We start from the raw sequence: 25,573 nt of genomic DNA, 5'->3' as shown, positions 1-25,573 counted from the left end.
CAACTTTGGCTCTTTGAAAATTGTCTTCATGAGTTATCTTCACATTGTGGGTTTTTTTTTTTTTTTTTTTTTAAGATTTATTTGAGGCAGAGAGAGGACGAGTGGGGTGGGGATGGGGGGACCGAACCAGACTCCTCACTGAGCAGGGAGCCCAACTTGGAGCTCCATCCCAAGACCCCAGGATCATGACCTGAGCTGAAGTCAGACGCTTAACCAACTGAGCCACCCAGGTGCCCCTGGAGATGTCCTTTTAAAAATGGACATTATCTGCAGCGTCGATGGGGAGAAATGTTGGGAGTAGGTGGGGAAATTGGCCATGATTCAAATCTCACAAAGTCGTAGTTCCATGAGGAGCAGAAGGCCTGCGTAGACCACATCTCAGTAGGAAGCACCTGATACTGTCCTTTCTGACTGTGCAGACTGGGACCGTGATGTGAATCCCTTTCTGAGAGGTTGGATCCGCTGCATTTTTCTGCCTGGCTATCCGATTTTAAATTTTAAAAACTGTCACCAGTTCCCTACTCAGAGCAGCTGTTGCATCATTGTGGCCTGAATGTGCCCCACAGTGAGGAATAAGAGCCTCGCAGCTCACTCACGCATGCACTCATCATGCACACTGCTTCTGGCCATTCATCTTTCCTTCATTCTTGTGTTTATTTGCTCAGAAATATTTACTGAGCAGCCAGTGTGTCAGACGTTGTGCTAAGCAATAAAACATGTTGGAGAACAAAGCTGTGCCCTCCCTAGGTTGTACTGAGGTGCACTGCCAAGATGCCAGGCAGTCCTGAGATAATGTGAGGTGCTGGTCATGGAGGCAGGCCGGAGTGGGGGCAGATACCTCCTGCTGCGCGCCATCAGGTGATAGGAGACCACGCAGCATCCTTGATGTGCCCAGAGAGAGTTCCTATTGCTGGGAGTCTTTGAAAATTGCCCATGATTAGAAATAGAATCATCGTTAGAAATTGTAGGATCAGGGCTGGCTTAGGAGTTAAGAAATAGAATCATCGTTAGAAATTGTAGGATCAGGGGTGGCTCAGGAGTTAAGCGCTTGCCTTCAGCTCAGGGCATGATCCTGGAGTCCCAGGATGGAGCCTCACAACAGTCTCCCTGCATGGAGCCTACTTCTCCCTCTGCCTGTGTCTCTGCCTCTCTCTCTCATTCTGTGTCTCATGAATGAATGAATGAATGAATGAATGAATGAATGAATGGTCTTAAAAAAAGAAAGAAATTGTAGGATCAAAACTAATGACTGCTAACAAACTGAATTTTCTGAGTAGCAGCTTATTGTCAAGACTTGGCAAGTGAATTACTGTTAACCTCGTTTTTTTAGATGCTACTTATTTTCAAAACAGATGAAATACTATTTTTACAGTTCTGTGTCATTCTTTGTTCTGCTAACCTGGGGAGCAATTTCCTTAAATGTTTTTTTTCTTTGCTTAGGATATTGGCCGAGTCACCGGACCTCCGATACTCAACCCTATAGCAAATGAAGTTTACTTGAATTTTGAAAGTAGTACTCCTTGCTTAGCAGACAAGCATTTCAACTATACCTCACTGATCGCATTTCACTGTAGGAGAGGCGTGAGCATGGTAAGTGTGCACAGTCTGGGTGTGCAGCATGGATTAGTGATCCAGAGCTCCCAGCCCAGGAAGCATGCGTCAGTTAAGGATGCCCGTATTGAAAATGAATGCAGTCATCTCTTATGTCAGTGGTGCATTGAATAATGTAAAACCATTAATTTAACAGTGAGTAAGCCCACACTGAATTAATGGGGCAGACTTTGCACATCAAAGCTTGCTATGATTTAAAAACATGAAGCACCTGAGCACAGGAGTGGTATTCAATGGTGTCTCCCAACATATAAAAGTGTCATCTTTCTTTTTCCTTTTTAATACTATAGCATTAGTGATTTTATTCCTATTGGGAATTTGGACTTACTTTTGGCAGCTGTCATCATTCATGATACAACCTCAAATTTAGAAGTTAGCAAACAAAAGAAGGCCTCCGGAAGCAAAATGGCTCTGACAAAGTTACACATGTTACCTCTAAGGAGGTTATCCACTTCTGTTCTATGTGCACTTAGAAATAACACGGCTCCCATCATGAATACCATCTTGTTATGGAAGGTTCCCGTGTACGTTTTTCTTGCTTTCTGTGAATGGGAGATGAATGGGTAGGTCGTGCCCCTGTTTCATAATGACTCGGAGCTGCTGGGTGATGCATGTGACTCATACAGCCCTGCAGTGGCTGCTGCGACCCTCACCGTCTGCTCAGGTGGAGAGCTCTTTGCTCCAGGCAGCCTAGCTTCACAGCACAGAAGCTGTACTCCTGAAATCCATGAAGCTCTGAAAACTTGCAGACCTCTGACATGAACAAGTGGAGGCTCCTCATGCTATTTGTCCCACTTGATATAAGAATATTCATACATTTTGCTGCAGAAATACGAATATGCTTGACTATAGGACTGGGTGTGTGTGCATGTATACGAGACAGAGGGGTAATAGAAATATGTATCTCAAATTACCTCTTAAAATCCTGAAGAATGAATTGCAAGGCTCATCTGTCCCTAGGAGCTCAGTAGATGGATTATAGTTCTGGAATGTGTCTCTTATGAATTCACTAAGATGATTTTCTGACTTCCTGGCTTGTAGCAGATTTGTAAGGGAGAGAGAACTCTGGCTGCCAGATAGGGGTGGGTTGACTGTGGTAGGAGGGGATGTGACAGCAGCCTGGCGACGATGGACAGTACAGTAAGTAAGAGCAGGGAAGACACAGACCATCGCTGCCTGGGGCCTTCCTGTATAGTGCCACACCACAGCTCAGGGCCCTTGGACGTGTCCCTGTTCACAGATTGTCCCTTGGCCGTCAGGATAATCCTGAGTTATCAGGGCAGGCGGAGCTGTGATCAGTGAACCCTTTTTATCTCTTTGTATGTGTGTCTGCACGTTTGCATGGGTGTGTCTGTGCAGGCATCTGTCAGCACACACAGCATAAGGCAGCCTGGTTTTATCTGTGGAAAGGCGACACTATCAGCATTTCATTCTTCAAAGGGGATTGTTTTGAAGATCCACCTCCCTTGAGCGCTGGTTATCTCACCTTCCCACAGAGAGAACGTGTAACGGCTTAGCTCTAAAACTGCTAACCATGTGTGGTTGGATGTCCATGGGGCTTGTGCTGATTCTCTGAGCAGCAGCAGCAGCGTGTTGGAAGTGAGCAGTGTTCACTGGGTTTTAGAGAGGCATCTCACACTAAATGTTCACTCAGTGTTGGAAGGATTTTAGAGATTTTCTTCCCCTGTGGTTTTTATCTTTAGCGGGAATACTTTTTCCACATAAGTTTATAGAAAAACAGATTCTCAGCGGCAACTAAAAATGAAATTCTTGACCAGCTGCCCCATCTGTGTTTTTGTGGCTGTTGCTGAGCAGGGAAGGGCATAAACACATGGATCCAGAATACTTGGCCAGTGGAACGTCTGGCCATGTTGTGTGTGGCCCTTATGGTGAATATCCTCAGTTTGTACAAACGGGACCGCTGCTGGCCAGCATACCAGAGCCCTCGCCCCCCTCCTGTGCAATGCCAGGAGCTCAGTTTCACAACCTTCTCTGTCATATTTGAAGAACTGGTAGTATGGACACAGAGACTCTGTGTCTAAGGGCAGGGTGATGTCCTGGAAGTAGTGAGGGGTCCCATGTGTATAGGCAGGGCTACCTGGCAGTGGCATGAGGGCACAGCGGGTGGTGATGACTGGCCCTTCCTCCCAGAGGGGGGCTGCTGCAGGTCACCCAGAGCACCCAGCAGCCTCACAGCCATGGCCATGGCTCCCTCCCCTGCCAGGTGCAGGGATGGTACCCACTGTCCTGGAAGCAAGGGTTTCTCTGTGGTGCCAGCAAGGGGAAGGAGAACTGTGTGAGGACACTGTACATGACCCATGTGGGGTTTTTTTCTGATAGGGAGCTCCCATGCTGCTGAGGACCAGTGACTGTGACTTTGTGTTTGGGTGGGAGACCCCGCTGGTCTGTCCAGACGAAGTGAAGATGGACGGCTGCTCCCTGACAGATGAGCAGCTGCACTACAGCTTTAACCTGTCCAGCCTTTCCAAAAGCACCTTCAAGGTAATGCCACTCACCCAGAGCCCGCTGATCTTGGGGGACACCGCGACCTGGATTCTTTGTGTTATCCACTTGTGTTGTAGGTAATGGGGCACCTGTGACCACTCAGGCACGGTACATGGAGGGGTAATGGGTTTAGCCCCCATCCTGGACATGCACAGGATTAGCCTGTTGGGGGTTCTAGATTGTGTAGTGAACAAGGTACAACCAACACTTGAGCTCTGCCCCACAGTTCAGAGTTTCACTCCTTAGGGCTTTGTAAAGATTAAATGGCGCAACAACAGAGATCAGAAGGCTGCTTGGGGACGTGCATGTGACCAGGTCCCGCAGAAGGACAGGGCCAGGTCTGGTGCACCCCGCAGAGGCCACGTGTAATTCCCCTGTGTCTCCTTCCAACCTGGCTTTAAGATACACAGAGGCAGCTATTTTGCTGAGTCAGAGGCGATGACTGTTGGTGATATTGATGAGGCCATGGGCATCTCAAGTCACTGGTGTCTGGGGGACCTTCCACCTCTGGGCCTGTAGTCTAGATGTTACTGAGTTATACACCGTGGACTGTGCCCACCTGATCCCAGCATCTCCCAGGGGGTGGTAGCTGGGGAGTAGTGAGCCCAAAAGCCAGTGGTGCTAGCTCCTGTGATGAAGACCTTCCACAGGTGTGACAGGTGTGCAGCAGGTGTGAGCCCACAGAGGGCGGGGCTGAGCAAGGAAGGCAAGATCCAAGCTTAGTTAGGCTGTGTCTGCTTTCTGCTTATCGACCCAGACCTCAGCACTCCTTGGGCTTTGGGAAGGAGGATGAGCAGCCAGTAGGGGCCTGGAGGGAGGAGGAAGAGGCTGGGCTTGGGGTGTAGGTATGGATCCTTCCAGTGGTTGGAGGGAAATGCTCAGGTGGTGGGTAAGGCATTGCCCTGAGGAGGCAGGTCAGGATTGGCGAGAAGGTGGAGAGCACTGAGGCACCTGTGCAGAGCCCCCAGCAGCCTCTGCTTTCTGGCATAAGTGCACCTCCCTGCAGTGATGCCTCTCTCTCCACCTCCAGACTTCTGACCCCCCACGTGTGCTATTGTCTGTCCAGGTGACTCGAGACTCACGCACCTACAGCATCGGGGTGTGCACTGCGGCGGCGGGCCTGGATGAAGGAGGCTGTAAGGATGGGGGTGTCTGCCTACTTTCTGGGAGCAAAGGGGCATCTTTTGGACGGCTGGCGTCGATGAGACTGGATTACAGGCACCAGGATGAAGCTGTCATTTTAAGTTATGCCAATGGAGATAATTGTCCTCCAGGTAAATCTTTGGAGCAGGATGTTTTAATGCTCCTTTAAAACGTGGTGTTAGACCCGGCCGCAGGAAAAAACTGAGGAATGAAGCTCCAGATGCTATGAAGGTGGACTCCTGGCTTGGACCACATGGCGTTCTGTCCACACAGCCCTGAGTGTGAGTGCTCGGGCCTCGGACACACCCTGGCCTGTGAGCCACTTGTTACACTGTGACCAAGAATCCCAGTGGTCCCAATGTTGTTGGCTTAGGGTGACTGCTTCCACACAAGATCCTTTTGAGCATTCCTAGGTGACTGTGCCTGGCAAGGAAAGCACAGCTGATGTGCTGGGAATCAGGGTCACCCAGATGTTTTTCTTTTTTCCAGAAACTGAGGCTGGTGATCCCTGTGTGTTCCCCTTCATATTCAATGGGAAGAGCTACGAGGAGTGTGTTGTGGAGGGCCGCGCAAGGCTTTGGTGCTCTACCACTGCAAACTATGACAGAGACCACGAGTGGGGCTTCTGCAGACACTGTACGTAGCGGAGCATGCCCCTGGGCTCTGGCTGCCACTTAGCCGGCGACCTTCCCAGGCTGGCTTCATGCTCAGAGCTTTGTGGATGTCTGGGTTAATTCTGTCGCATATATTTTTCCATGTCAGGCCTATATTCCATAAAGAAAGGATATCTCAAATTCTCCATGGGATGTGTTACGTGACCATGTACCTAGACTGGAGTAGAGCAGGGCTGAGATGCAGATGCCGGGTGGTCAGAGAGGTCCATTCAGTAACATGGGGGGTTGGTGCCCTTATGCTAATTTGCAACATTGGCGAGGCCCATTCCTGCCTCTGTAGAGACCTACGTGTCATGGGTCTGCAGGCTGAGAGTGATGAGAACAGTGGTGGGTTCATTCACTGGCTCTCGGCTCTATGGCGGGCCCAGGACAGGGGCCGGGCCTTCAGGGTGAGCCAGACTTCATGCCTTCGCTCTGATGATGCGTGGAGACCAGGGCTGTGAGCGAATCCTTCTCAAATGTGTGACACCAACAGATGGGAGTTCTCAAGGAAAGTGATGAGAAAATGCATTAAAAAAAATTAATTTTTATAAAGGAACAGGAAACAAGATGATAGAAACTATAAAGTGTTAAATCTTCAGGGTGCTGTTACGTATGTATATATTTATTAATTTAAAGATTTTATTCATTCATGAGAAACACAGCGAGACAGAGAGAGAGAGAGAGGCAGAGACACAGGCAGAGGGAGAAGCAGGCTCCATGCAGGGAGTCTGACATGGGACTCAATCCCAGGTCTCCAGGGTCAGGCCCTGGGCTGAAGGCGGCGCTAAACCGCTGAGCCACCCGGGCTGCCCAGGGACTATCATAGTTTTGAGGCTTAAGATCTTTCTCCTGGTCTGTTGGATGACACTCGTGTTTTTAGTTAATTCCAGGTCTCTTACTGTTGCTGTTTTTATTTTTTGTCCTCATTCATGCGTGACCAAACGTTGAATACCATGAGGGATTGAGCTAGTGCCAGGGGTCATTAAGAAGCACAGAAAGAGACAGACACTGGGCCCTGAGGGGCCTTGGTCTGTTCGGGGTCGGGGTAGGCGTGAATGAGGCAGGCTGAGCTCTGGCTGGGGCGCAGGGGCAGTGGGCACTGACAGGTGGAGTCATCAGCATGGAGCGCAGAAGAGTGGGTGGGGGCTTGAGAGCCGGCCTGGGGCCACGCTGTGGTCTAAGTTTCCCTGCGTCGTTCCCCAGCAAACAGCCACCGGATGTCCTCGATTATCTTCAAGTGCGATGAGGATGCTGATATCGGGAGGCCACAGGTTTTCAGTGAAGTTCGTGGCTGCGAGGTGACCTTTGAGTGGAAAACAAAAGTTGTCTGCCCTCCGAAGAAGATGGAGTGCAAGTTCATCCAGAAGCACAAAACCTATGACTTACGGCTGCTGTCCTCGCTCACCGGGTCCTGGTTCTTTGTCCATGAAGGAGTCTCGTGAGTACCTGTTGCCACTTGCTGGCCATGTCCTTCAGGTAGTAGGCTCATGGTGGTCTACCCCCTTTGTCCTTGCAGAGCTGGGGCTGCCACGTAAGCCTGGTGTGCCCCGGGAAGCAGCCCGCTGGCATCAGGGCCAGGGCATGGGGCAGGTTTTGAAGGAAGAGGTGGACATTTGAAAGGGAGCCTTTGGAACCAGAAGCTGGAGATCAGTGGTTGGTTCCATAGAATGAGTCTCAATCAGCATTGTGCTCGTGAGGGACGTCTGTCCACTGCTGGGTGTATGGGTGTGTGTGTGTGTGTGTGTGTGTGTTCTCAGCTCTTTGGCACGAACCCCTTAGGCTTTGTGTGGGTCCGAGGTTTGTGGGCTGTGGTGGCCGCTCCATGTGCGATTCCCCCTCTGCCAGGGGCCCCCGGATTGGGAAGTCCTCTGTCTGGACTTGCAGGACTTTGGTCCTAGGGTTACCAGCTTGCTAGGAGTGGAGCCACTGCTGCTCTTCAACTCCAGCTCTTTAAAACCACAGCGTCTCAGGGCTCACCCCCACCTGCCTGGGTGACATACTCCCTTCTCCAGTAGCTAACTACTCCTTGGGCCTTTATTTGAAAGTCTGTTTCAGTGCTCCATTCAGAGGTGCTGCGGGATACTTGGTTATCAGAATGAGTACTGTTCCTGGAAGTTATGCACAGAGCTGCACCCCAGTGTGTCAGGGCAGACTGACCTTGCACCCCCACCCCCGCATCCCTTTGGATTGTTTTGCAGGTACTATATAAATCTGTGTCAGAAGATATATAAAGGGCCTCTTGACTGCTCTGACAGAGCCAGCATTTGCAAAAAGAGTGCATCTGGAGTCGTCCAGGCCCTGGGGCTCGTTCACACACAGAAGCTGGACGTCTTAGGTAAGGCCCTGGGTCCTTGTGGTGCTCAGGTTATAGGTGTTGCATCAGAGTTGGGAAGGTGAGGGCTTCCTCATAGGACCAGGAGGGCAGCACTGGCTTTAGTTGAAACTGACACATACTCTTCCCAATGACTGTTTCTAAAGCATTTTGGAAATTCCTGGAACATTAGAATAAGTACCATTTTGTATTCTCAGAGATAGCAGTTCTGGCAGGTGTATGTGGAGGGGTCACCTCTCCTGGGAACGTACTTCTACCCTGGGAGGGTCACAGTGGTTAAGGTTCCCCTGAATCCTTGCTCCCGTTGTGGGTTGAGTGTTGAAGTCTGCGTATACATGTGCCAGCATTTATTTGGGAGAGCTGAACGGCAGTTACATAAGTCTTTTTTTTAATTTTAATTTTAATTTTAATTTTAATTTTAATTTTAATTTTAATTTTTATTTATTTATGATAGTCACACAGAGAGAGAGAGAGAGAGAGAGAGGCAGAGACATAGGCAGAGGGAGAAGCAGGCTCCATGCACCAGGAGCCCGACGTGGGATTCGATCCCGGGTCTCCAGGATCGTGCCCTGGGCCAAAGGCACCAAACCGCTGTGCCACCCAGGGATCCTACATAAGTCTTTACCAAGACTATCTTGGTAAAGAGAGTTCAGGGGTACATTTTTGGAATGTCTTAATAATTTAGAATATAATGAAAGTCTTAATGTTAGTAGAAAATTCAACTTGCAATTGGTTGTTGAGTGGAAGATTCTATCTTTCCTTATTGAGAGAGAACGAGTGAGAGCAAAAGCGTGGATGGGGTTGGGGAGAGGGAGAGAGAGAATCTTTAGCAGGCTCCATGTGCGGAGCGTGTCATGGGGCTCCATCTCACGACTCTTGAGATCATGACCTGAACGAAAATCAGAATCAGACACTTAACTGACTGAGTCACCCCGGTATGCCTATCTTTCATTATTTACAAGAGAAGGTAGGTCTTTCTTAGATAGGAACAACTGGGGTGTGTTTGGGGTACCAGAAAGAACAACACCTTTACCTAGCTAGAGTAGAGCGGGGCCCCCAAGTTGTCCTGATTAGGCCACAGGGTGACTTGAGTCTGCTGGAGCTGTTGGGAGGGAGAGCAGGTTTCCAAGGGAACCCCTGTCACTCTTGACGAGAAGTACACCAGGTCTTGCAGGTCGGTCACATCGCCTGGAGGGGCCCTCCTAGCCCACGGGTTCATGGCCGTCCCCACACAGCTCACAGTGAGGGTGAGGGTAGCTCTCTGTTCCGCAGTCTCATGATTGTATGTGGACACAGGATCAGCCCTTCCCTCAGTTTCCCACAACCAGCTGAAAGAGGTTTGCTTCGTGAAGGACTCACTGGAGCTTCCGTTAGCAGGGAGCTCCTGGTCCCCAGCACACTGGGGGCCCCAACAGGACAGCTGTCCGAGGACAAACACCATGACCCCCATCTCAGTGAGGGCTGCAGCCTTTTGGGGTGGAGAAGTTGACTCTCTGTTCCATTTGCTAACATTGATCCCCAGCTGTGCTTTCTGCCTGTGTAATCCTCCTGGTGTCATGAGGTTGGGCTTGGGGTTAGAGTCCAGGTCACAGGTCAGGGGCACTAAGCCGTGGAAGGTTGAGTGGCTTGCCTGATAGCGCGGGATGTTTACATTATGACTTGCACTGGTTTGGTTCCGTATTCTAGCAGTTTAAGAATTTCTTTTTAAAGCAATAGAATTCTTTCTTCTAAAATTTTACTGAGGCGCCTAATATTTAACTCATCCAGTACCACTTTGAATTTGGGGAGGGCCAAGAGCCCGGGCCTCTGGCCGAGCCAAGTCCCCTGCGCTTTGACCTGGGTCCCGGGTAGGACATGTGGGAAGCTGGTACTAAGGCCCGTGTTACCCTGGCCTCTCCTGTCTTGGGTGTGTGTGGCTCCTGAGGGCCCCTCCCTGTGGCCCTGAGCCAGGCCGGCTGGGCTCAGGCAGCCCCAGGACAACTCTGGGAGCCCTACACAGTAGCTGGCAGCAGCGCGAGAGCTGAGCTGGTTGCCACACTGGCTTCTGTGCACTTGCAGCCGAGAACCAGTGCTCACTTTCCTCTTAGATCCTGCAGGTCAGGGTCTCAACTCTTTATCTGTGTTTTCAGAAGTGGAAAAGTTGAATGCAGAGCCAGAAGACCCGAGAAAACCAGAGTCATTCTGTTTCTGGTTTTTCTCGTTGTAGTTTGGAGGTCTAGCACCTCCCGTTACTACCGGGGCACTCAGATGAGGGGATTTGTTGGGAAAGCACCTAAATGACACTGGAATTAGAGCAGCCATGACAGCTGGCATTATGTGAGGTTCTTCTCTCTGTGCCCGTCGCACTGGGCACGTGGCAGACACTTTGGCAGTATTGCTCTTGCGCAGGTGAGGAGATAGGCTCAGCAGCTGCATAGCCCAGAGTCAGGCAGCTAGTGAGCAGGCGGGCTGGGATCTGAACCCAGGTCTTCCCTAGCCGTGCAGGTTGTGGTGTGGACCAGGAGGCGGTCACCGAGCTTGGCAAGGCTGAGAACCCAAGACTGAAGACTTATGAGTCTTCAAAAAGCTGAACATTTGTTCTATTTGGGGTTTTAATATAGATGTTGACTTCTGACACTGAAGCTTTTTATAACCAGAAATAACGTCACCTCCATCATTTGTGTGTTTCAGATGACAAAGTCATCGTAACTTACTCAAAAGGTTATCAGTGTGGGGAGAATAAGACGGCATCTGCCGTCATAGAGTTGACCTGTGCGAAGACAGTGGGCAGACCTTCGTTCATGAGGTGAGAGAGTCGGGGCCTCCACGGGAAGCGAGCATGGAGCAGGGCTCGCCAGGATCTCTCTTCGCTTGTGGCTATGCAGACGGGTGTGCAGGGAAAGGGTGTTTGTGTGGCCGCAGTGAGGAGGGGCCCAGGGCTGTTAATTGTCCGATAGTGTGTAGAGCTGCTCTGCACCAGGAGGGATTTCCTGGAAAAGGCTGGGACACCGTGGTCCGTTGACTAAAGCGGTGATGTAAAGTGGTGTTTAACTGGCCTCTGCCTTCAACATCATTGTAGACCCAAAGGGGCAACAATGGGTGCCACCCAAGGCCAGCTGTTCAAGCGGCCTGAGACCCCCAAGTAGGTGGGGCTGGCACCTGGGATGCTCTTGGATTCTACTAGAATTTTCTAGGCAACTCTGCATGTAATGCTAGGAGGAGTTTGGCCAACAGAGGGAGCATATGAGCTGCTGTTTGATTCTTCCAGAAGCTGGGCTGGAATTTCTGGGGAGACCTGGGAATTGTCTGAGGATTTAAATCAATGTAGGAGTCAAAAAAGCTTGTAAAATAAAGTTCAAAAATTTGGGGGCAAATTTTTCCAGCTTTTAGATGTCACACAGTGTTTTTGATTTTTTTGTTTTTTATTGTTTTAAGATTTGATTTATTTATTGGGCTGGCAAGGGGAGTGGGGAACAGATTCCACACTGAGCAGGGAACCCGACATGGGACTCTCCATCCCAGGACCTTGAGATCATGACCTGAGCCGAACATAGACACTTACCCAACAGAGCCACCCAGGAGCCCCTAGATGTCACATAGTTTCTTAATTTAAACAAACAAGCCCATATTAAACAGTTGCGTACTTTTTCACATTGCTGATGAGCTAGACCATCATCTTCCTTATTATGCTGTTGAGAAGTGTAAATAATAGCCATCCTAGTGCAGAGGTGCTGGCAAGCATCCTGGGGGCAGCAGGGGCACAGGTGGGGGGTTCCCAGAGCTCAGAAGCGCCTGGACCCCTGAAAGCCAGTGGCCGTCGTCCAGGCACACAAGGTCTGCACGGCCCCAAGTCAGTGGGCGTGACCGCAGTCCATGCTCCCCTCCATCCAGGTTTGACATCGACAGCTGCACTTACTACTTCAGCTGGGATTCTCGGGCCGCCTGTGCGGTGAAGCCTCAGGAGGTGCAGATGGTGAACGGCACCATCACCAACCCTATAAATGGCAAGAGCTTCAGCCTTGGAGATATTTATTTTAAGTAAGTGGAACATTTTCCTTTAGAACACTGACATGTATTCAAAATTAAACTAGCAATTTAGATCTTTCCCTGGTCGGGGGGAGGTGGGGAGCTGTGAGAAAAATAGGCAGTGTGTTTTAGTTACTGTTTCTAGGTAGTTGTCATATTTTGCTTAAACTGAGGGAAAGCATTACTCAACTATGAAGTTTCAGCACCAAAGATGGTGAATTCTCTCGAGTGTAAAAATAAAGTCGCCCCTCCTCCTTGCCTTCCTGATAGTCCCATGGGTTCGAAGCTGGAAGATGAAACCTGAAACAGTTTTTGATCAGGAAGCCTTGGGCTTACTGGTTTGTGAAAAAAAGAGTTTCTCAGTGGTCTTCCCAGAGGGGTTCCTGAGGTCAGGGGGCCAAGGTGACTGGCCATACACCTGCTGGCTGTGCGGGGGGGCAGCCTGCGGGGGCCATGGTGCGGGGAACGCCACATCTAAGACTGCACACCAGCTCTCAGAGTGCAGGGTGGGAGGCAGGAAGCTGATGGGGTGGAGGTTGGTGCCCTCAGGTGTCTTCCTAGGCCCCCCAGGCTGGCAAAGCAGGAGCAGGGCCGCGACCTGCAGCCCTGCAGCTGTTCTGGGTGTTTGGGTGTATGTAAGTGGGTTTCTTGAAGGACTGGAGGCCCTGCCATCTTTTTTGTCTCTTCAGGCTGTTTAGCGCCTCTGGAGACATGAGAACAAATGGGGATAAGTACCTGTATGAGATCCAGCTTTCCTCTATCACGAGCTCCAGAAATCCCGCATGCTCTGGAGCCAACATATGCCAGGTTAAGCCCAACGACCAACACTTCAGTAGGAAAGTTGGAACTTCTGACAAAACCAAATACTACATTCAAGGTAATTGGTTTCCATTAACATTCCCTGTTCAGCTTCTTTGAGGGAAGAGCTTAATATCTTTGTGAAGAAACTCCCTTAGTTGAAATCCCTGATTTTAAAGCAGGAGCCCTGGTCTGATTCTGTGTCTTGGTACCTGGTCAGCTCAGTGGGCTGAAGAGTTGTGTGAGATGAGCATTTCCCTATAGGAAGAAGGCACCTCAGTTAACAGAGAAACACCTGAAAGCCCAAACCTTGGTGTGAACCAGAGGTTGTGAAGTGGGGGTGAAGGCAGAAGACAAAGAGTCATGCATGTCCAAGAGTCACCTTCCATTTGGTTTTGTCATGTTGGTTCTTGGCAACTTCAGATATTGTTAGAGAAGAGGAAGACATTTTATGTTTGTGAAAAGGATGAAAAGAAAAAGATAGACACCCTTTAAAAAGTTAAACATGTTTAAAAACCCAGCCGACTTTGATGTAAAAAGGACTCCTGAGCGATTCCCTGAGGGGAGAAGCAGCCACTCCCTGAGTGGTAGAAGCCCAGATGTCCGTGTTTCTGCGCTCGGACACTGAGCCCAAGTGTCACTGCACTTAGCCTTGCCCCTCGGGCCCGCCAGAGGGACCCGCCAAAGGTCAGCCTGATTTGCTTTCACAACTCCACATCATGGTGTAAATGCCCATGGTTCTCTGTTCTTATCCAGTAATTCTGAGTTGGGTTTATTTGGATCAATGTGTTTATTTATTCGTAGTTAATAAAACCCCTTCCAGACCTATTCACTTCGGTATTCATCAACACAGGAAAGTCAGTTTAGTTTGAAGACCACTCTTTGCATTTCGTGAAGAAATGCAGCTTAAGTCTCTTCCCAAGTCTTCATTCACCACAGAGGGCAAGAGGAGGAAACCACAGAGCCCCATCTCACTGTGATTCAGAGCTGCCATCCCGGCTCCCCCATCTGCTCGTGGACGTGTGCCTGTGTGCCGGCCTGGCAGGATGGTCTGTTCGGGTCATACCTCAGCCAGTTATGAGTGAGAACACATGGGGCCTTCTTGGGCCCAGCCCGCAGAGCCCGGCTCTCAGGGCTCCCTTCTGTTTGTGGACGTGTCCACTTCACACACTGAACGCCCTGGCTCTGTAGCTCAGCTGACTGTGGACTTCGAGCCACTGGCAGTTTGGAGAAGGCACCGTCCGCACATGGCTCCCTCACTTCTGACACAAACTACAGGTTTCAGGGAGCTTCCATCACTACCCTGAGGTTTGAGCATTTGCTAGGACTCAGGATTCATTTGAGCTATTACAGTCACAGTTAAGGATAGAAATTGGCCAAGGGAAGAAGCACATAGAATGGCTCCCCAAAAGGGAGCTGGATGCTTCCATCGTCCTCTCCCTGTGAATGAGGATGTGTTACATTCCTAGTGTCTGTGTATGTGTGACGATACACACGGAGTCTCAACAACCAGAGACGCTCACCACCACCACCCCCAACACTCAGGGCTCCATTGTGGAGGCTGGTTTAGTTGACGGGCTGCTTGGTTGCCCTGTTGGTCCATTTCATTGTCCAGATGAGCTGATCCCGCGTGGCCGGTCCCTGTTCTGAATCCTGCTGTGAGCTGAGGCCAGAGGCCAGACCTCTTCTAGGGCCAGGTTCAAGTCATTCCTGCTCCTTGACTTAAGGCAGGGCCTCTGTAATGTGTCAGGCATCTGTGAAAGAAGGTCTTCAAAGAAGACCTTTGAAGAAGGCCCTTCACGTATGATTTTAAGTCTACACCAGCTTTTTAGAAATGTTGGTGATAATGTGGCGTGGCTGTATTGTCTTCCTTTCCAACAGATGGTGACCTGGATGTGGTGTTTGCCTCATCCTCTAAGTGTGGAAAAGATAAGACAAAGTCTGTGTCTTCCACCATCTTCTTCCACTGTGATCCTTTGGTGAAGGACGGGATCCCCGAGTTCAGCCACGAGACCGCCGACTGCCAGTACCTTTTCTCTTGGTACACCTCTGCTGTGTGTCCCCTGGGGTGAGTGTGCTGTCCTGGCACGGACGGCACTTTTGGTCACTTCCCCTTTGGATGGACACTTCCCAGCTGTACCTCCAGCCTGCTCTCAACTTAGCTCAAGCTTATGTTTGTATGTGTCATCCCTACACCCCCACCAGGTGTTGTGGGAATATTCGAGCCTGCCCGAGAACCAGGGAAGCAAACATATAGCCAGTACCCAGCTTCAGGGGCTGTCCAAGCGTCACCCTTCCTGGTCCCTGTCCCCACCACCCACCACTCCCGGTGCATTGGCCGTCCACCTGCCGGCTGCATGCACGAGGCCTGACCGCCCTCACTTTCCCCTGCGCCCCGGCCTTCCCTGGCCGACGCGTCCCCTCACTGGCTTGCGGGTGGCAGATGCTCAGTCTCATCTTTGTGCTCCCAGCACATTTTTCCTTGTGTTCTAGTGCAGGTTCTTATATGGTAAATGTCCCTTTAACTTGAACAAAGTATTGTTTATGTTTGAATGAACGAAAACTTGTTTACAGATTTTGACAATCAGCCGTAGGCCAGGTTTTCATGAGAAGTGTGCATTTCTGTGCTGAGGGCTTTCCAGTAAGGGAACCTACATCTTCTCATGCCCCACAGCCTTCGTCTCTTTGCCTAGTTCTTGGCCAGGTTTAGAGGCACTCATCTAGAACAAAAGGCTACAAGCTTCTGTCCTCTTGGATTTCTTCTTTGGGTTCATCCAGGTCGGTTCTTACAGGAGTTTCTCATCCTCTGTCCCAAGACTAGGATCAGGAGATAAAGTTCTGGCCTTGCAGTTGTTTCTGTTGTTTCCTGAAGAGGGATTTCACTGTAGTCTTGAAAAACTGTGCTAGGGGATGGTGGTGGGGATTCCACATCACATCTGTTAGATCTTAGATTGGTTTTCATTTTTAAAAAGAGTCCACTTTATCGTGTGTTTTCTAGAAAAATGGATGTAAGGCAAGTCTTAGCAAATTTCTAAACATTGGTGCCATATAAATAACACAGTGCAATTAAGTTAGGAACCAGTAATGAGAAATTAAGTGAAAAATGGAAACACATTTAGGCACTAAAACACACTTCAGAATAATTCCTGGCTCACAGGAGAGCCCGAAGTAGAAACGAGAACACACTTAGGAGTCTGATGAGCAGTGGGGTGACCCAGGGATGTGCGTGTGGCCCTCTGTAATCGCCGCCTGCCTCACTCCAGGCAGCACCTTCCACCTGTACTCCTGCTTGTGCACCTGTTTTCCATACTCGTACCTCATCTCGCTATCCAAGGACTCTGTCCTTTGCTGTTCTCCACACCCTGGGTTGGGGACTGCAGGGGTTGTTGCTCGGGGGGATGTGCCACCAAGTGATGTGGCTTCCTTTCAGGGTGGGCCTTGATGGTGACAATGCAGGCGAGGACACACAGGAGCACAAGGGGCTGTCGGAGAGAAGCCAGGCCGTTGGGGCGGTCCTCAGCCTGCTGCTGGTGGCACTCACTGGCTGTCTGCTGACCCTGCTGCTTTACAAGAAGGAAAGGAGGTAAGGAGACAGAGGCAGGTGGGCCATGAGGCCAGTGCTTCAAAGTTGGAGTCCTGGGATCTGAGCTTCTGTGTGTGTGTGTGTGTGTGTGTGTGTGTGTGTGTGTGTGTAAATTATGGAAGCTGTCTTCAAAGCTGTGTTTTTTTAACTGCCTGGGTTCCTGTGACAAGGTGTTCTATTTGAGCAGGGCTGTGGAACCTGTCCCCAGCCTGTGAGCCACATTCTGGTGCTCACGTCACATAGCAGATGCTCTGCAGGCTCTCGGGCTGGCCCATCTGTATCTAGGACATTGGTCTCTGGATGTGTCCTGAGATGGACAAAAAATTAGCACCTTTTATGAGCAGACTTCCTTTTGATCCATTGACCCCTCTACACTATCCTCCCCGCCCCCTTCCTCCCATTGTAAAAGTGAGCATTTACTAGAGCTTGCTGTGTGCCAGGTATGACACCATCCCCTTGGCTCACCTTTTTTGGGTCAGAGGGCTTGTCACCACGTGTGGCTGTCCATCCAGCAGACTTCCACATCATGCATGAGTGAAACACAGAGCCTAAGAGCCCTGTGTGTGGTCAGCCCTGGCAAATGAGAGAGGGCGTCCAGAATCTGTGTGCAGCCATCCCACCCAGAGAGGCATGTGCTGGAATGAAGAGTCAGGGGAGAAGGTCTGGGTGTGAGCTGGCTTAGTTATTTGGCACGCGTAATCTCAGTGCAGCCTTGGGGTGGTAGGAACAACGTGGTCTTATCGTAGTCACACAGCACAAACATAGGTAACTTGCTCCTGCCCTCGCTAGACTGGTGAGAGGCAGAGCAGGTTTCAAATCCCCTTCTGTCTGATTCCAGAGTGTTCTTTTCACTGTACCGACCCAGCTGCCGTGGGTTTAGTGCGCCTGTGCCGTGGAGGGCCATGCCTGTGGTCGCTGCGGCTTTTGTCAGTGGGTGCTCGAGGTGGTGGGGCTGGCCAGGTAGGCCTCCTGCCCTGCTGGTCCCACCCAGCAGTGACCACTTGCCTTACAGGGAGATCGTGGTGAGCAGACTGACCAGCTGCTGCAGGAGAAGTGCCAACGTGTCCTACAAATACTCGAAGGTAATTTCCCACCTCCCCTGCCCCCAGTATCGGGCTGTCCGTATGAGGATGACATCAGTCGGTGATGACAAGAAAAACACAAAAGGGGAAACATCATCCATTGCTTTGAACCGAACATGTCTTGTCCTTTTTTCCTATAACTTTTTCTCATTGTGATTATAGCCGATTTTCTTAGAACATTTAATACTGAAGTTGTTTCTACTTTTTTGGCTGTATTTATTTGGGGGAGGGTTTTTTTTTTTTAAGATTTTATTTATTTGAGAGAGAGCAGGAGAGAGAAAAAGCATGAGCTGGCAGCGGGGGGCTAGGGGCGGGGGGTGGTGTTGCAGAGGGAGAAGCAGGTTCCCCCCTGAACAGGGGGCGCCCAACTTGGGGCTTGATCCCAGGACCCTGCTGAGATCATGACCTGAGCTGGAGGCAGATGCTTAAAGGACTGAGCCACCCAGGAGGGCTTTTGTTGGCTATTAAAAAATAATAATAATAATGAAAATTTTTGTGTATTTGCCATTTGGATGGTTGGCTTTCAGATAAATTTCCCCCAAACACATTATTTGTTTAAAGAGCTTATGCATGCTCGTGCCTCCTGATACAGCCACCATACTGCTTTCTAAAAGGCTTATTTCAGACACAGTCACCTCCTTCCTGAGGCTTGTCTCACCACTTGGCCCCTCCTGTCCCCTGAGGGCACCTAGCTCAATGTGGAGGCTTTCCTCCTGGCCCTGTCTGCCTTGGCGGGCTCTCAGCAGGAGCTGACCTTGCCAGCTGACCCTTCCTCTTCCTGATGGGGGGGCCTGGGAAAGGGGTGACTGCAGGGGACAGGGAGGGGTTCCCAGCTCATGGGTAGGTCCTGGAAGGGAGGGTGACAGAAGAGCAGAACAGGCTCCAGGGTCTCGCTTTGTCTCCTGCAGGTAAACAAGGAGGAGGAGGCAGATGAGAACGAAACCGAGTGGCTGATGGAAGAGATCCAGGCACCGACCCCGAGGCCCGGAAAGGAAGGACAGGAGAACGGGCACATTACCACGAAGTCCGTGACGGCCGAAGCCCTCACCTCCCTGCATGGGGATGACCAGGACAGTGAGGATGAGGTCCTGACCATCCCGGAGGTGAGGGTGCACTCGGGCAGAGGGACTGGGGCTGCGAGTGTGCCGCATGGGAGGATCCCACAGAGGAGGGGGCTTCGGGAGAGCGCCGATGGTGCAGGGGGGCTGGTGACAGGGGACAGGGTCCGCAGGGGGAAGCCACGGCCTGTGCCACAGAAGACCGGGACCTCCGGCGGCCTGGCATCCTTCCACGACGACAGCGACGAGGACCTCCTGCACATCTAGTCTCCTGGTGCCTACGGGAGACGCGGGTCCGGCCTCGCCAGGCACCTCCAACCAAATAAGACTTCAGCTCGATGATGCTTCTATCATTTTTGCCTTTAACAAAAACTGTTTCAAAAGGGAAGAGTTTTTGTGCTGGGGGAGAGGGTGAGGAGGTCAGGTTTACAGTCCTTGGAACGAGGCTCTGCTCCTGTCACTGGGGGCGGGGCCAGGGCCCTGGGTTTTGTCCCCAGCCCTCACTTTAAAAGCGTGGCAGCTGGGCGCTTCATAGTGTGCGCCCGGGCCAGACGCATCTTGGAACCGAGGGCTGCGTATTTGAGAAAAACCCTTGCTGCTTTAGGCCCTGTATGGTTTTGACCATTATATTTTAGCATTTAATTCTCTCCTCCTATTTATTGACTTTGACAATTACTCAGGTTTGCGAAAAAGGAAAAAAAAAAAAAAAAAAGAACAAAACAAAAAACACACAAAAAAAACAAACAAGCCAACAGCCTTTTTCCCCTGACGGCAGGGGTGACGTCAAGGTTCATCCCCTGCCCGGAGGAGAAGCTGTCGGTGTGCTAGGAAGGTTCCATATGAGATTTTTGAACTGGTCAATAATGTAGCCTCTAAGTTAGAACGCTCCATTCTGTCCTTCCTCTTTGCTTCCTGTTTCCTAAGGGAACGCGCACGTGCACGCACACACACGTGCAGAGGTCCCCGAGTGCCTAGGCTCTGGAGGCCTGTTCTCTGCCTCTTCAGTCAGTAACGGCTGCAGCTTTTTGCATGACGTCTTCAATCCTAGGTGCGCAGAGCACATTTATCAGTATTTCTTTCGCCGGCTGGTGAATTCAAACAACCCACCCAAAGATTATTTTTGTGTGTGTGTGAGAATGGAGTTGAGATGTCAGAGAAAAATAACTTTTTTCCAGATTTGGGATATAGGTCTCACCTCTTCAGGTTCTCATGATACCACCTTTACTGTGCTTATTTTTTTAAGAAAAAAAAAAGTGTTTATCAACCATTCGACCTATAAGAAGCCTTAATTTGCACAGTGCGTGACTTACGGAAACTGCATGAAAGCCGATGGGCCAGCGTTTCGCCCTAGCGTTGCACTTGGGATTCCTGCTCTGGGGGTGCTGGGTTGGCCTCTCAGTGCTGCAGGACGGGAGGGCGTGGCCACTGTCCTTCCCTGGCTGTTGGCACCTTTCTTGAAGTGTTTAATGAATGACTTTTCTCGAATTATAGAATTGTATATAGACTCAGTGGTATTCATATACTGAAAAGCAAACTACCCTACAGAATTCCTTGGTTTGTACTCGGTTTGGCTGGCTAATTTTGATTTCAACATGAGTGTATTTTTTAAAATTGATTTCTTCTCTCATTTTTTTCAATCGAATTTACTGTAATATAAAGTATTCAATAATTTCAATAAAAGATAAATTATTAGTCGAGTGTTATGTTTTCTTCGCCCCCCCTCGATGTGAAGAGTTGCTGAACCCATCGCCAAGTCTGGGAGCCTGTGTGCTCTTCTGTGGAGTCCCCAAAGAGGTCTGCATGTGGGTTTCGGCGGTGGGGTCCTGCTGGCCCTTCGTGGGCAGCGCTGGGGCTGCCTCGCCTGCTTTCAGCTTTCTGGGGGTCCGACATGTCAGCCCTCTTTTTCGAGAAAGCAGATGTCACGGTGTCCCCAGTTTGCCAAAGCGGACACCTAGGAGTTGGTTGTCCTCAAGCTTCATGTCCAGGGGGCTGTTCTCTCAGGCCTCTCCCGCCTGCTCGCTTCCCTCTAAGACACACACAGGAAGGCTCTCCCCACCCCTGTTGGGTCAGGAAGGCCACTTGCAGGCACCCACTGGCCGTGTTGGTGAACGTGATGGCAGAGGTCTTCATCTGAACCCGCGGCCACCTGCCAAATGCTTCTGGGTGTTTGCTTGGACTCTTAAGAACCTCAACTGTCACTGCCCTGGGCTCTATATCCCTGACAGTCACCACCCTTGCCAGCTGTTGTGGGTAGTATTAGAAAAATGTGACCTGACAGCAAATAGTAGGAACTATGATGTTTTCAGAGAAGTGATTTTATTGGTAAGAGGACAACCCTGATACCCAGTTACCTTGAACCAACTATCTCATGCCCTTTTGTTTGAGACTGTCCGAGTGTGGCGGAGGAGCAGAGTAAGTGGGGGATGAGCATGATGAGGCAGCCCTGTGTCAAGGAAACCCTAGTAAAGTAGAAGTCTGCTCTTAGAACACGCAAAACCTATTCTTCACCAACCACTGAAATAGTACAGTGCATACGATGATCCCTTCCAGAAGGTTGATTGGCACCTGGGCATTTAAAACAACATCGGGGGATAATCCAGTCCTTCATGAGAGTTAACTGATGGACATGTAAGTCTCTTCTTGGGGTTCAGGTCACTAGGGGTGATGAGCATTTTGGGGACAGGTGGTTCAGATGAGGTTAGATGTAAATCCCCATCAGCTTCTGAAGACCGCTCATGACTCAGGTGTGCTCACACGGCTTACTTCTCCAGCTGCATTCGCTGGTCCAATTTTCACAAATGTGAGAATCCCTGGCAAAGGGAACAGAACTGAACCGGCTTTACCAAACCGCCGCTGAACTTGACAATTGTATTGCAATGGCGTAGGCTGCGTGATGTCACCTCCGGCCGTGTCTCTGGTCTCCCTGTTTTCCAATTAATCACATCCTTCTGCAGCCATGATCAAGGGAATGTAACTGCTAAAAACTAGCTCGTGATTGGCATATTATGGAGTTAACAGGTGAATAATAAGAGTATATATATATATATATATATATATATATATATATATATATATATATTAAAAAAGGGTAAGTCGGCCTTACCCTTGAGTGAGCCTGTTGGGTGGCCTGGGAGCGTGGGGCGAACCAGTGATCCCTGCAGAGAGCATGACCCCTGGCCCTGGGGGCGACCTTGGTGAGCACTCCGCCCTCTGAGCTCTGGAGGGAGGGAGGGTAGGAAGGTTTCCAAGAAGGTACGGTATGCAGCGCTTTCTAAATGTTTGCCGGTGAGGTCAGAGGTGGGTCCTCATCCACCAGGACCGGTGTCCTTACAACAAAGAGACAGATGTGCACGGAGAGAGTAGGATGTGACGACATGGGGAAGACGGCCTTCCACAAGCCAACGAGAGGCCTAGAACACATCCTCCCTTCATAGCCCTGAGAAGAAACCAGCCCTGCCACACTGTGGTTTTGGGTTCTGGTCTCCAGGACTGTGACCTCTAATACATGGCCTGTTATTTCAGCTCCCCTGGCCTGGCCTGTGGCCTTTTGTTACGGCTGCCCCGGGATGCTAATCCAAGGATGTGAGGCCCGGTCGGTCCCCTAGAGGGTCCTGGTGGCCAGCAGACACAGGGAGGACCCACAGCTGTGCCTGGAGCCCTCATTGAAGCTGCCCCCTGTGACCTGTGATCGCCATTGTGCCGGTCAAGGAGTGAGTGGGCGAGTGAACAGGTGGTTTTGTGGGCTCCTTTGCGGGGACAGGGTGGGTGGGTCACTGAGAGCCCAGTAGGTTCTCATGGGCTGGACTTCGACATAAGTATCCTGAGGCTACTGGGACTTAGGATGCCGGCATCCAGTTGGGGATAGAACTGGAACCCAGAGCCCAGTGATGGCTGGCTCCAAACCCGTCCCCAGTGTCCTGACTAGTCTCTGCTCCCAGGGACCCCTGGCCCCGAGGGTGACCTTGGTGAGCACTCAGCCCTCTGAGCTCTGGAGGGAGGGAGGGTAGCAAGGAATATGTGTGGCTTCTGTTTCCTACGTGTGCTGGGACAGATAAGGACCAGAGGTTGTCAGCGGCAAACCAAGCAGGCACACACAGGCTGTTGGGTCTGGATGGTCCTGGCCCCGGGAGATGGAAGGTGGAGACAGGAGGCTGCCCTGTGGGGCCTCTGGCCGAGCTCTGGGGGGTAGGCTCCTGCGTCGGTGGGTTTGGTGTCAGCAGAGGGGCCCTGACATGGGGCGGGCGGCAGCCTGCGGTGTGAGGACGGCCTGGGTCACAAGGAAGGCTGTGCCCTGATGGCCCTGCCGAATCTCACCACGTTTCCCGTGCTGGTTCCTCGTTTCTGGTGGTTTCCATACTCCCCACTGCAGTTTCCCTGTCCCTTCAGGTCCTTAAGAGAAAGCTGTTGTTTTGGAGAAGGGGCTGGGGACTGAAGGCTGTGAGGAGAGGACATGGTGGTGCCCTCCTGGCAGCACAGAGAGGGAACCAGCAACCCCAGAGCTGGTGAGGAGGCCTGCGGCCTAGGACAGGCCTGGGACTCAGCCCCGGGGCTGAGTGCAGCCAGGGGAGGGGCCCCGACGAGGTGGGGGTGGCAGGGGTGGGGAGTTGCCATGGGTGGTTTGGTGGTTGATTAGAGGGTCATAGTGCCTGGTGCTTCTCCTGTTTTCATTCTGATCCCCAAGATGTCCTCGGCCACCCTCGCTGCACCTGAGCCGGGGATCGTGAGATGGGAAACAGTCCCTGGTCCAGGCAACACAGCGAGTGGGCAGCCCTGGCTGGCTCGAGTGGCCACTCGTTTTCCTCCTGTGTAGGTAAAACCCAGCTCTCCCTTCTCCTGTGTGTATCTCCCTTGCTCCTCACTCAGAACGTCTCACTTCGGGTCACCAAGTGTGTGGGGTTCTCCCCACACCAAGCAGTGCTCTGGAACACCACCTGGGGGTCCTATAATTTAACTGGATTCTGACACTGTCTACCTGGAGATAGCCTCAGACCCCAGGTAAGGGGCCCAGTCCCACAAGACCACCCCCCACTTCAGACACCAATTGTAGATCGAGGGTCCCCAGGTCACCCATATTTCTGTCTGACTTGGATGCAGATCTGGGTCCCATGACTGCTTCCCCTTTGAATTCAATGGATTTGCTGGAGCAGCTCAGAGAACTTAGGGAAACACTGATATTTACCAGTTTACCAAGGGATACGATCAAGGAAACAGATGAGCAGCCAGATCAAGAGGTGCATAGGGCAGCACAGGGGCTTCTGTCGCCGTGGAGTTGGGGTGCGTCATCCTCCTGGTGTGGATGTGTTCACCAGCAGGAAGCTCTCAGACTCCTTACTTTTGGGATTCTTTCTTTCTTTCCTTTTCTTTTCTTTCTTTCCTTTCCTTTCCTTTTTTCTTTTTTTTTTCTTTTCTTTCCTTTTTTTATTTTCTTTTTTTCTTTTCTTTCCTTTTTTTATTTTCTTTTTTCTTTTCTTTTCTTCTTTTCCTTTTCTTTTTTCTTTCTTTTCTTTCTTTCTTCTTTCTTTCTTTCTTTCTTTCTTTCTTTCTTTCTTTCTTTCTTTCTTTTTTAATTCATGAGAGACACAGAGAGGCAGAGACACAGGCAGAGGGAGAAGCAGGCTCCCTGTGGAGAGCCCAATGTGGGACTCAATCCCAGGACCCCGGGATCACGACCTGAGCTGAAGGCAGATGTTCAGCCACTGAGCCACCCAGGTGCCCCACTTTTGGGATTCCTACAGAGGCTTCATCACATAGGCTTGATGGATCATTAGCTCTGTTTTCAGCCCATCTTCCTCCTCAAGAGAATTGGGTGGGGCTGAACGTTCCAAGCTTCCAAGCATGGCTTGGTCTGTCCTGTGACCAGGAGCCATCCAGGAGTCACATCATTAGAACAAAGGACACGCTTGTCACCTAGGAAATTACAAGGGTTTCTGGAGCTCTATGCAAGGAAGCGGGGGAAGAGACCCTGACACATTTCCTATGAACTCACACCAGTAGAAAGGACTGCCTTTCAGCTGGGAGTGTGTGAGGTCCTGGCTCTGGGGAGGCTTGCCCAGGCCCCCCCTTCCTCCCCACCCTCCCAGCCAGTGCTCAGCCCCCTGGCAGCAGCCCGCATAGGCAGGGGGATCACAGAGCTGCAGCCCCGTAATGTGGGCCTTACTTTGGCCACAGCAGCTGGGCTTGAGGCCGGCTCTGAGTGCCCACGGAGCAGAGAGAGAAGAGTCCAGAAACAAAAGGGTGCCGTTGGCACCATAAACACTGCCCCATCTGCCTCTCCTGTGCGCAGGTGGAGGGACCTGTCCTGACGTCTGTGTCTGTGTCCCGGGGCTGAGATGGGGTCGGGGAAGATATTTCCCATCTGATGCCGTTTTGATGTCTCCTGTCAGCAGCTCCAGCCAAGGCTCCTGGGGTCCCACCCGGTGTCCAGTTGGTCCCCTTGGCCCAGTGACCCAGGCGTCAGCTTGTTGTATAGTCAAGTAGCTGGGAGTCTACCGCCTGGGCAGGCTGGGAGGGCAGTGCTGGGTCAGGTCCCATGGGGTCCTGCAAAGCCCGGCCGTCCTATGTTGGGGTGAGGATGTGGGGGATGAGTGTGTTAGGGAGCTCAGCTATCCCCTCACCGTGTGCCCAGGCTGAAGGCCTGGTGAACCAGAAAACCAGAGGCTGCTTCCGGCCAAGGCGCCGCTGCCGCACTACGATCAGTTTGCAGCCAGCTCCTGGCCCTGCATGCTCAGCCTCAGTCCCTCCCGGCGAAACGCAGGACGTGAGTCTCTGTCTGAGAGGCCAGAGGACCTGACGGCCCACTC

At 51.1% G+C, this 25,573-nt stretch overlaps 1 protein-coding gene across 3 annotated transcripts in view; it reads left to right on the top strand.

Moving 5' to 3' along the window:
• IGF2R (insulin like growth factor 2 receptor) overlaps positions 1 to 20,465 on the top strand; it is a 99,950-nt gene extending 79,485 nt beyond the window's left edge. For all 3 annotated transcript variants that reach the window (XM_072766793.1, XM_072766805.1, XM_072766801.1), the window contains 13 exons: positions 1,441 to 1,590; positions 3,952 to 4,113; positions 5,183 to 5,390; positions 5,749 to 5,895; positions 7,119 to 7,353; positions 8,114 to 8,250; positions 10,918 to 11,032; positions 12,118 to 12,264; positions 12,942 to 13,129; positions 14,932 to 15,118; positions 16,481 to 16,633; positions 17,646 to 17,715; positions 18,624 to 20,465. In XM_072766793.1, the coding sequence (XP_072622894.1) occupies positions 1,441 to 1,590; positions 3,952 to 4,113; positions 5,183 to 5,390; positions 5,749 to 5,895; positions 7,119 to 7,353; positions 8,114 to 8,250; positions 10,918 to 11,032; positions 12,118 to 12,264; positions 12,942 to 13,129; positions 14,932 to 15,118; positions 16,481 to 16,633; positions 17,646 to 17,715; positions 18,624 to 19,040 (2,316 nt within the window). In that variant the 3' untranslated portion in view covers positions 19,041 to 20,465. The remainder of the gene's footprint in view (positions 1 to 1,440; positions 1,591 to 3,951; positions 4,114 to 5,182; positions 5,391 to 5,748; positions 5,896 to 7,118; positions 7,354 to 8,113; positions 8,251 to 10,917; positions 11,033 to 12,117; positions 12,265 to 12,941; positions 13,130 to 14,931; positions 15,119 to 16,480; positions 16,634 to 17,645; positions 17,716 to 18,623) is intronic.
• Positions 20,466 to 25,573: the final 5,108 nt, after the last annotated feature.

Source organism: Vulpes vulpes, chromosome 1, assembly GCF_048418805.1.
Source record: "Vulpes vulpes isolate BD-2025 chromosome 1, VulVul3, whole genome shotgun sequence".
NCBI lineage: Eukaryota > Metazoa > Chordata > Mammalia > Carnivora > Canidae > Vulpes > Vulpes vulpes.
The sequence above is the reverse complement of the archived record's forward strand: the minus strand, read 5'-3'. Positions and strand labels throughout refer to the sequence as shown.